The sequence below is a fragment of the Coturnix japonica genome, chromosome 25, assembly GCF_054131305.1.
Source record: "Coturnix japonica strain WE chromosome 25, WE-NBRP24, whole genome shotgun sequence".
Classification (NCBI taxonomy): Eukaryota; Metazoa; Chordata; class Aves; order Galliformes; family Phasianidae; genus Coturnix; species Coturnix japonica.
The window spans coordinates 302,212-314,255 of NC_140687.1; the positions used below are offsets into that span (position 1 = coordinate 302,212).

Here is a 12,044-nt window from a genome sequence, read left to right on the forward strand (position 1 = left end):
CCATAGAAACCCCATATCCCCCCATAGACATCCTATAGACACCCCATTGATCCCCATAGAGCCCCACAGAAAACCCATATCCCCCCATAGAGCCCCATAGACACCCCATTGAAACCCCATATCCCCCATAGAGCCCCACATCCCCTCATAGAGCCCCATAGAAACCCCATAGAGCCCCATAGATCCCCATACACAACCCATATCCCCCCATAGTGCTCCATAGACACGCCATATCCCCCCATAGATCGCCATAGAGCCCCATAGACACCCCATAGAGCCCATAGAGCCCCATATCCCCCCATAGAGTCCCATAGAAACCCCATAGAGCCCCATATCCCCCTACATCCCCCATAGAGCCCCATAGACACCCCATATGTCCCCACAGAGTCCCATAGAAACCCCATATGCCCCGAATAAACCCCATAGATCCCCATAGACACCCCATAGAGCCCTGTAGACCCCATAGACACCCCATAGAGCCCCATAGACACCCCATAGTGCCCCATAGACACCCCATAGAGCCCCATAGAGCTCTATAGACACCCCATAGAGCCATAGACACCCCATAAACACCCCATAGAGCCCCATAGACACCCCATAGACCCCATAGAGCCCCATAGAGCCCCATTGCAACCCCATAGAGCCCCATAGACACCCCATAGAGCCCCATAGACACCCCATAGAGCCCCATAGAAACCCCATATGCCCCCATATCCCCCATAAATCCCCATAGAGCCCCATAGACACACCATAGAGCCCCATAGGCACCCCATAGAAACCCATAGAGCCCCATAGACACCCCATAGAGCCCCATATTCACCCCATAGAGCCCCATAGACACCCCATATCCCCCTATAGTGCCCCATAGAGACCCCATATCCCCCCATAGAGCCCCATAGCCCCCCATACACAACCCATATCCCCCCATAAAGCCCCACAGAGCCCCATAGAGACCCCATAGCATCCCATAGAGTCCCATAGAAACCCCATAGAGCCCCATATCCCCCTACATTCCCCATAGAGCCCCATAGACACACCATAGAGCCCCATAGGCACCCCATAGAAACCCCATATGCCCCCATATCCCCCATAAAGCCCCATAGAGCCCCATAGACACACCATAGAGCCCCATAGGCACCCCATAGAAACCCATAGAGCCCCATAGACACCCCATAGAGCCCCATATTCACCCCATAGAGCCCCATAGACACCCCATATTCCCCTATAGTGCCCCATAGAGACCCCATATCCCCCCATAGAGCCCCATAGACCCCCATACACAACCCATATCCCCCCACAGAGCCCCATAGAGACCCCATAGAGACCCCATAGCATCCCATAGAGCCCCATAGACACCCCATAGAGCCCATAGAGCCCCATAGAGCCCCGTATCCCCCCATAGAGTCCCATAGAAACCCCATAGAGCCCCATATCCCCCTACATCCCCCCATAGAGCCCTATAGACACCCCATATGTCCCCATAGAGTCCCATAGAAACCCCATATGCCCCGAATAAACCCCATAGATCCCCACAGACACCCCATAGAGCCCTGTAGACCCCATAGAGACCCCATAGAGCCCCATAGACACCCCATATCCCCCCATAGGGCCCCATAGACACCCCATAGAGCCCCATAGACACCCCATAGTGCCCCATAGACACCCCATAGGGCCCCATAGAGCTCTATAGACACCCCATAGAGCCATAGACACCCCATAAACACCCCATAGAGCCCCACAGACACCCCATAGACCCCATAGAGCCCCATTGCAACCCCATAGAACCCCATAGACACCCCATAGAGCCCCATAGAAACCCCATAGAGCCCCATAGAAACCCCATATGCCCCCATATCCCCCATAAAGCCCCATAGACACCCCATAGAGCCCCATATTCACCCCATATTCACCCCATAGACACCCCATATTCCCCTATAGCGCCCCATAGAGACCCCATATCCCCCCATAGAGCCCCATAGACCCCCATACACAACCCATATCCCCCCATAGAGCCACACAGAGCCCCATAGAGACCTCATAGCATCCCATAGAGTCCCATAGACACCCCATAGAGCCCATAGAGCCCCGTATCCCCCCATAGAGTCCCATAGAAACCCCATAGAACCCCATATACCCCTACATCCCCCCATAGAGCCCCATAGACACCCCATATGTCCCCATAGAGTCCCATAGAAACCCCATATGCCCCCATATCCCCCATAAAGCCCCATAGAGCCCCATAAACACACCATAGAGCCCCATAGGCACCCCATAGAAACCCATAGATCCCCATAGACACCCCATAGAGCCCTGTAGACCCCATAGAGACCCATAGACACCCCATATCCCCCCATAGGGCCCCATAGACACCCCATAGAGCCCCATAGGGCCCCATAGAGCTCTATAGACACCCCATAGAGCCATAGACACCCCATAAACACCCCATAGAGCCCCATAGACACCCCATAGACCCCATAGAGCCCCATTGCAACCCCATAGAGCCCATAGAGCCCCATAGACACCCCATAGAGCCCCATAGAAACCCCATATGCCCCCATATCCCCCATAAAGCCCCATAGAGCCCCATAAACACCCCATAGAGCCCCATAGGCACCCCATAGAAACCCATAGAGCCTCATAGACACCCCATAGAGCCCCATAGACACCCCATATCCCCCTATAGTGCCCCATAGAGACCCCATATCCCCCCATAGAGCCCCATAGACCCCCATACACAACCCATATCCCCCCATAGAGCCACACAGAGCCCCATAGAGACCCCATAGCATCCCATAGAGTCCCATAGACACCCCATAGAGCCCATATCCCCCTACATCCCCCCATAGAGCCCCATAGACACCCCATATGTCCCCATAGAGTCCCATAGAAACCCTATATGCCCCCATATCCCCCATAAAGCCCCATAGAGCCCCATAGGCACCCCATAGAAACCCACAGAGCCCCATAGACACCCCATATCCCCCCATAGACACCCCATAGAACCCCCATAGAGCCCCAAATCCCCCCATAGAGCCCCATAGACACCCCATATGTCCCCATAGAGTCCCATAGGAACCCCATATGCCCCCATATCCCCCATAAAGCCCCATAGAGCCCCATAGGCACCCCATAGAAACCCATAGAGCCCCATAGACACCCCATAGAGCCCCATATTCACCCCATAGAGCCCCATAGACACCCCATATCCCCCTATAGTGCCCCATAGAGACCCCATATCCCCCCATAGAGCCCCATAGAAACCCCATACACAACCCATATCCCCCCATAGAGCCCCACAGAGCCCCATAGCATCCCATAGAGTCCCATAGAAACCCCATAGAGCCCCATATCCCCCTACATCCCCCCACAGAGCCCCATAGACACCCCATATGTCCCCATAGAGTCCCATAGACACCCCATAGAGCCCCATATCCCCCCATAGAGTCCCATAGAAACCCCATAGAGCCCCATATCCCCCTACATCCCCCCATAGAGCCCCATAGACACCCCATATGTCCCCATAGAGTCCCATAGAAACCCCATATGCCCCCATATCCCCCATAAAGCCCCATAGACACACCATAGAGCCCCATAGGCACCCCATAGAAACCCATAGAGCCCCATAGACACCCCATAGAGCCCCATAGACACCCCATATCCCCCTATAGTGCCCCATAGAGCCCCATATCCCCCCATAGAGCCCCATAGACCCCCATACACAACCCATATCCCCCCATAGAGCCCCACAGAGCCCCATAGAAACCCCATAGCATCCCATAGAGTCCCATAGAAACCCCATAGAGCCCCATATCCCCCTACATCCCCCCATAGAGCCCCATAGACACCCCATATGTCCCCATAGAGTCCCATAGAAACCCCATATGCCCCCATATCCCCCATAAAGCCCCATAGAGCCCCATAGACACACCATAGAGCCCCATAGGCACCCCATAGAAACCCATAGAGCCCCATAGACACCCCATAGAGCCCCATAGGCACCCCATATCCCCCTATAGTGCCCCATAGAGACCCCATATCCCCCCATAGAGCCCCATAGAAACCCCATACACAACCCATATCCCCCCATAGAGCCCCACAGAGCCCCATAGAGACCCCATAGCATCCCATAGAGTCCCATAGAAACCCCATAGAGCCCCATATCCCCCTACATCCCCCCACAGAGCCCCATAGACACCCCATATGTCCCCATAGAGTCCCATAGACACCCCATAGAGCCCCATATCCCCCCATAGAGTCCCATAGAAACCCCATAGAGCCCCATATCCCCCTACATCCCCCCATAGAGCCCCATAGACACCCCATATGTCCCCATAGAGTCCCATAGAAACCCCATATGCCCCCATATCCCCCATAAAGCCCCATAGACACACCATAGAGCCCCATAGGCACCCCATAGAAACCCATAGAGCCCCATAGACACCCCATAGAGCCCCATAGACACCCCATATCCCCCTATAGTGCCCCATAGAGCCCCATATCCCCCCATAGAGCCCCATAGACCCCCATACACAACCCATATCCCCCCATAGAGCCACACAGAGCCCCATAGAGACCCCATAGCATCCCATAGAGTCCCATAGAAACCCCATAGAGCCCATAGAGCCCCATAGAGCCCCGTATCCCCCCATAGAGTCCCATAGAAACCCCATATAGCCCCATATCCCCCTACATCCCCCCATAGAGCCTAATAGACACCCCATATGTCCCCATAGAGTCCCATAGAAACCCCATAGAGCCCCATATCCCCCTACATCCCCCCATAGAGCCTAATAGACACCCCATATGTCCCCATAGAGTCCCATAGAAACCCCATAGAGCCCCATATCCACCTACATCCCCCCACAGAGCCCCATAGACACCCCATATGTCCCCATAGAGTCCCATAGAAACCCCATATGCCCCCAATAAACCCCATAGATCCCCATAGACACCCCATAGAGCCCCATAGACACCCCATAGAGCCCCATAGGCACCCCATATCCCCCTATAGCGCCCCATAGAGACCCCATATCCCCCCATAGAGCCCCATAGACCCCCATACACAACCCATATCCCCCCATAGAGCCACACAGAGCCCCATAGAGACCCCATAGCATCCCATAGAGTCCCATAGAAACCCCATAGAGCCCATAGAGCCCCATAGAGCCCCGTATCCCCCCATAGAGTCCCATAGAAACCCCATATAGCCCCATATCCCCCTACATCCCCCCATAGAGCCTAATAGACACCCCATATGTCCCCATAGAGTCCCATAGAAACCCCATAGAGCCCCATATCCCCCTACATCCCCCCATAGAGCCTAATAGACACCCCATATGTCCCCATAGAGTCCCATAGAAACCCCATAGAGCCCCATATCCCCCTACATCCCCCCACAGAGCCCCATAGACACCCCATATGTCCCCATAGAGTCCCATAGAAACCCCATATGCCCCCAATAAACCCCATAGATCCCCATAGACACCCCATAGAGCCCTGTAGACCCCATAGAGCCCCATAGACACCCCATATCCCCCCATAGGGCCCCATAGACACCCCATAGAGCCCCATAGACACCCCATAGTGCCCCATAGACACCCCATAGAGCCCCATAGGGCCCCATAGAGCTCTATAGACACCCCATAGAGCCATAGACACCCCATAAACACCCCATAGACCCCATAGAGCCCCATTGCAACCCCATAGAGCCCATAGAGCCCCATAGACACCCCATATCCCTCCATAGATCCCCATAGGAACCCCATATGTCCCCATATCCCCCCATAGACCCCATATCCCCCCATATCCCACCATAGAGCCCCACAGACACCCCATAGTGCCCCATAGACACCCCATAGAGCCCCATAGACACCCCATAGGGCCCCATAGACACCCCATAGAGCCATAGACACCCCATAAACACCCCATAGAGCCCCATAGACACCCCATAGACTCCATAGAGCCCCATTGCAACCCCATAGAGCCCATAGAGCCCCATAGACACCCCATAGAGCCCCATAGAAACCCCATATGCCCCCATATCCCCCATAAATCCCCATAGAGCCCCATAGACACACCATAGAGCCCCATAGGCACCCCATAGAAACCCATAGAGCCCCATAGACACCCCATAGAGCCCCATAGACACCCCATAGAGCCCCATATTCACCCCACAGAGCCCCATAGACACCCCATATCCCCCTATAGTGCCCCATAGAAACCCCATATCCCCCCATAGAGCCCCATAGACCCCCATACACAACCCATATCCCCCCATAGAGCCACACAGAGCCCCATAGAGACCCCATAGCATCCCATAGAGTCCCATAGACACCCCATAGAGCCCATAGAGCCCCATAGAGCCCCGTATGTCCCCATAGAGTCCCATAGAAACCCCATAGAGCCCCATATCCCCCTACATCCCCCCATAGAGCCCCATAGACACCCCATATGTCCCCATAGAGTCCCATAGAAACCCCATATCCCCCATAAAGCCCCATAGAGCCCCATAGACACCCCATATGTCCCCATAGAGTCCCATAGGAACCCCATAGAGCCCCATATCCCCCATAAAGCCCCATAGAGCCCCATAGACACCCCATATGTCCCCATAGAGTCCCATAGAAACCCCATATGCCCCCATATCCCCCATAAATCGCCATAGAGCCCCATAGACACACCATAGAGCCCCATAGGCACCCCATAGAAACCCATAGAGCCCCATAGACACCCCATAGAGCCCCATATTCACCCCACAGAGCCCCATAGACAACCCATATCCCCCTATAGTGCCCCATAGAGACCCCATATCCCCCCATAGAGCCCCATAGACCCCCATACACAACCCATATCCCCCCATAGAGCCACACAGAGCCCCATAGAGACCCCATAGCATCCCATAGAGTCCCATAGAAACCCCACAGAGCCCATAGAGCCCCATATCCCTCCATAGAGTCCCATAGAAACCCCATATGCCCCCATATCCCCCATAAAGCCCCATAGAGCCCCATAGACACCCCATATCCCTCCATAGATCCCCATAGGAACCCCATATGTCCCCATATCCCCCTATAGACCCCATATCCCCCCATATCCCACCATAGAGCCCCACAGACACCCCATAGTGCCCCATAGACACCCCATAGAGCCCCATAGACACCCCATAGGGCCCCATAGACAACCCATAGGGCCCCATAGACACCCCATAAACACCCCATAGAGCCCCATAGACACCCCATAGACCCCATAGAGCCCCATAGAGCCCCATTGCAACCCCATAGAGCCCATAGAGCCCCATAGACACCCCATAGAGCCCCATAGAAACCCCATATGCCCCCATATCCCCCATAAATCCCCATAGAGCCCCATAGACACACCATAGAGCCCCATAGAAACCCCATAGAGCCCCATATCCTCCTACATCCCCCATAGAGCCCCATAGACACCCCATAGAGCCCCATAGACCCCCATACACAACCCATATCCCCCGATAGAGCCCCACAGACACCCCATAGAGCCCCATATACCCCCCATATCCCCCATTCCCCCCCCCCCGTTACCTTGTCCGCCATCTTGCTGGTTCCTGCCCCGTTTCGGCATCCCGCTCCACCTCGTGTCTCCGAAAGCCGGAAGTGCCTTCGAGGAACGGAAGTGACGTCGCAAGGATGAGAAGCGGAAGTGACGTCACGGCGAAGAGGCGGGAGGAGAGAAAAACTACAACATGGCGGCGGAGATGGGGCGGAAGCGGAAGTGACGTCACCGGGAGAGGAAGGACATGGAGTACGGGAGGAAAACTACAACATGGCGGCGGGGATGGGGCGAAAGCGGATGTGACGTCACGCAAAAGGAGGGACTTGGAGGAGGAGCGGAAAACTACAACATGGCGGCGGAGATGGGGCGGAAGCGGAAGTGACGTCACTGGGAGAGGAAAGACCTGGAGTAAGGGAGGAAAACTACAACATGGCGGCGGGGATGGGGCGGAAGCGGAAGTGACGTCAACGCCGACCGGAAGTTGGGATAGAAAGACGAAAAAGGACAAAATAGCGGTGAGGAAAAGGACAAGCAGACCGGAAGTGACGTCACAAGGTAAAAGACCGGAAGTCGAGCATAGAGACACCGCGATACCGGAAGTGAGGTATAGGCTGACCGGAAGTTGTCCGCAAAAGGCGGAAAAGAACCGGAAGTAGGGCATGAAGACACTCGGATAACGGAAGTGACGTATGAGCTGAGCGGAAGTGGTTCCCGAAACCCGAAAGCTGGTTACCGGAAGTGAAGGGAGCAGAAAGAAACCGGAAGTTGGACTCACAACCGGAAAGTAACGGCGATACCGGAAGTAGGAGAGCATGGAAACACCGGAAGCGGAGCAGAGCTCGGACCGGTCTGTGCCCTTGTGTTGTTCGCTCCGAAAACCGGAACCGGAAATAAAGGTCTTAAGAACACCGGAAGTCGCACAGTGTCACGTGTTAATGACGGGTACCGGAAGTGGCCGCGATGAGAGCCAGAAGCCATCACATTGGCGGACCGGAAGTGGGGCTGCGGCAGAGCGGAAGTGAGTGCGAGCACAACCGGAAGTCGGGCTGCGGCAGAGCGGAAGTGAGTGCGAGCACAACCGGAAGTGGGGCTGCGGCAAAGCGGAAGTCACGCAACGTCATTGGCGCTGCGGAAAACCGGAAGTGGCTCGTGAAGCTACCGGAAGTCTCCCCTAGAAACAAACGCAACTCATTGGTTCCAACCCGGATGTGGGTGGGAGGGGCTGAAAGCGGAAGTCCCACCCACCGGAACCGGAAATGAGCCTGCAAAGTCGACTAGACGGGTTCAGCTCATTGCTTTAGAACCCGGATGTTGGTAGGAGGGGCTAAAGGCGGAAGTCCCTCCCACCGGAACCGGAAATGAGACCACACAGTCGACTTGGAGGCCTCCGCTCATTGCTTTAGAACCCGGACGTGAGTGGGAGGGGCTAAAAGCGGAAGTCCCTCCCACCGGAACCGGAAGTGAGCCTGTAAATCCTCCCAGATGCCCGTAGCTCGTTGGTTTCTAACCCGGATGTGGGTAGGGGGGGCTAAAAGCGGAAGTCCCACCCACCGGAACCGGAAATGAGCCCTTAAATCCTCCTAGACTCCCGCAGCTGATTGCTTTAGAACCCGGATGTTGGTAGGAGGGGCTAAAAGCGGAAGTCCTTACCACCGGAACCGGAAATGGGGTCTTAGAGCCGACTAGGAGGCCTCAGCTCGTTCCTTTAGAACCCGGATGTTGGTAGGAGGGGCTAAAACCGGAAGTTCTTCCCACCGGAAACGGAAGTGAACCCGTAAAGTCGACTAGACGGGTTCAGCTCATTGCTTTACTACCCGGATGTGGATGGGAGGGGCTAAAAGCGGAAGTCCCTCCCACCGGAACCGGAAATAGGGCCTTAAAGAAGCCGTCCGCCATGCCGACCGTGTTGGGCCTGGAGGGTTCGGCCAATAAAGTGGGAGCCGGGATCGTTCGGGACGGGGAAGTGCTCAGCAACCGCAGGGCGACCTACGTGACACCGCCGGGACACGGTAAGGACGCACCGGAAGTTCCCTTTTCACTTCCGCTTCCGGTTGATCGAAGACCCTCACATCTCCTTTCCTACTTCCTCTTCCGGTTGATTTTGAGCCCCACTTCCGCTTTTGGTTGATGGAGAGCGTCCCCACCCCCATTCTACTTCCGCTTCCGGTTGGTGGGGGACCACCCCACCCCGCACTTCCGGTTCTGGTTGATGGAGGCCCCTCCTTCCCTGTTTCCACTTTCTGTTAATGGCGACTTCCCCCACTTCCTGTTTCTTCGGGGGTCACTTCCTGTCACGTGACCGTTTACTTCCGGGTTCAGGTTTCGCTCCCGGCCCAGTGAGCCGCCATCACCGCGCCGCCATCTTGGGGCTGATCGAGGACGCGCTGAGGGATGCAGGGATGGGACCGAAGGACATCGATGGGGTCGCCTTCACTAAAGGTGGGGACACATAGAGACCCATAGGGACCCATAGAGACCCATAGAGACCCATAGGGACACATAGGGACACATAGAGACACATAGGGACCCATAGGGACCCCATTGAGATACATTGGGACCCATAGAGACCCATAGAGACCCATAGAGACACATAGGGACACATAGGGACACATAGGGACCGCACTGAGATACATTGGGACCCATAGGGACCCATAGGAACCCCATTGAGATACATTGGGACCATAGAGACCCATAGAGACACATAGGGACCCATAGAGGCCCATAGGGACCCATAGGGACACATAGGGACCCATAGAGACCCATAGAGACACATAGGGGGACATAGAGACCCATAGGGACCCATAGAGACACATAGAGACACATAGGGACACATAGAGACCCATAGGGACCCTATAGAGAGCCATTGGGACCCATAGAGACCCATAGAGACCCATAGGGACACATAGGGACACATAGAGACCCACAGAGACACATAGAGACACATAGGGACCCATAGAGACCCATAGGGACCCATAGGGACCCATAGGGACACATAGAGACCCATAGAGACCCATAAAGACCCATAGAGACCCATAGGGACCCATAGAGACCCATAGGGACATATAGGGACCCATAGGAACCCCATTGAGATACATTGGGACCCATAGCGACCCATAGAGACCCCATAGAGAGCCATTGGGACCCATAGGGACCCATAGAGACACATAGGGACCCATAGGAACCCCATTGAGATACATTGGGACCCATAGCGACCCATAGAGACCCCATAGAGACCCCATAGAGACCCCATAGACCCCCATAGATCCCAGTGGAGCCCCATAAGGCCACATAGGGACCCCATAGACCCCAATAGGTCCCCATAGTTACCCACAGAGACCCCTTAGAGACCAACACTGCCCCATAGAGACCCATAGGGCCCCATAGAGCCCCATAGAGACCCCATAGGGACCCCATAGACACCCCATAGAACCCCATAGGTCCCCATAAATCTGCATAGTGACCCCATAGACCCCCACAGATCCCAATGGAGCCCCATAGAGCCCCATAGGGACCCCTTAGAGACCCACAGTGCCCCATAGAGACCCATAGGGCCCCATAGTCCCCCATAGAGACCCATAGTGCCCCATAGACACCCCATAGAACCCCATAGGTCCCCATAAATCTGCATAGTGACCCCATAGACCCCCACAGATCCCAATGGAGCCCCATAGAGCCCCATAGAGCCCCCATAGAGACCAATAGAGACCCATAGGAACCCTTTAGACGTTCATAGTGCCCCATAGCCCCCCATAGAGCCCCATAGGGACTGCATAGCCCCCTATATGTCCCCATAAAGCCCCATAGAGACCCCATAGGCCCCCATAGAGATCCCATAGACCCAATAAATCCCCATAAAGCCCCATAGAGACCCATAGACACCCCATAGAGACCCCATAGACCCCCATAGAGACCCCATAGGTCCCCATAGGGACCCCATAGACCCCCATAAACCCCATAGAGCCCCATAGAGACTCCATAGACCTCATAGCCCCCATAGAGCCCCATAGACCCCATAAAGACCCCATAGAGCCCCATAGGGACCCCGTAGACCCTAATAGGTCTCCATAAAGCCCCATAGAGCCCCCTAGTCCCCCATAAAACCCCATAGTCCCCCATAGAGACCCCATTGAGACCCCTTAGAGCCCCATAGAGCCCTATGGATCCCCCATAAACCACATTAAGTCTCCCCCCCACTTATAGGGCCGGGGATGGGCGCCCCATTGGTGGCGGTGGTGCAGACGCTGTCCCATAGAGCCCCATAGAGACCCCATAGAGCCCCATAAACCCCCATAGAGACGCCATAGGTCCCTACTGTCTCCCATAGAGACCCCATAGAGCCCCATAGGGACCCCATAGACCCTCATAGGTCCCCATAAAGCCCCATAGAGACCCCACAGGCCCCCCTAGTCCCCCATAGTGCCCCATAGAGACTCCATAGACCTCATAGCCCCCATAGGGCCCCATAGACCCCCATAGGTCCCCATAAAGCCCCATAGAGACCCCTAGGCCCCCAC

At 55.5% G+C, this 12,044-nt stretch overlaps 2 protein-coding genes across 7 annotated transcripts in view; one reads left to right on the forward strand and one right to left on the reverse strand.

The window, feature by feature from the left end:
* APEX1 (apurinic/apyrimidinic endodeoxyribonuclease 1) overlaps window positions 1-7,636 on the reverse strand; it is a 34,468-nt gene extending 26,832 nt beyond the window's left edge. For 4 of the 5 annotated variants that reach the window (XM_085523923.1, XM_085523924.1, XM_085523922.1 and 1 more), the window contains exon 1: window positions 7,560-7,633. In XM_085523923.1, the coding sequence (XP_085380049.1) occupies window positions 7,560-7,599 (40 nt within the window). In that variant the 5' untranslated portion in view covers window positions 7,600-7,633. Of the gene's footprint in view, window positions 1-7,559 lie in introns of all 5 variants that reach the window. The other variant, XM_085523920.1, reaches the window with a different exon arrangement.
* Window positions 7,637-9,394: 1,758 nt separating this feature from the next.
* The window catches only part of OSGEP (O-sialoglycoprotein endopeptidase), a 44,123-nt gene continuing 41,473 nt past the window's right edge, over window positions 9,395-12,044 (forward strand). For both annotated transcript variants that reach the window (XM_085523918.1, XM_085523919.1), the window contains exons 1-2: window positions 9,395-9,539; window positions 9,850-9,969. In XM_085523918.1, coding sequence (XP_085380044.1) covers window positions 9,425-9,539; window positions 9,850-9,969 — 235 coding nt within the window. In that variant the 5' untranslated portion in view covers window positions 9,395-9,424. The remainder of the gene's footprint in view (window positions 9,540-9,849; window positions 9,970-12,044) is intronic.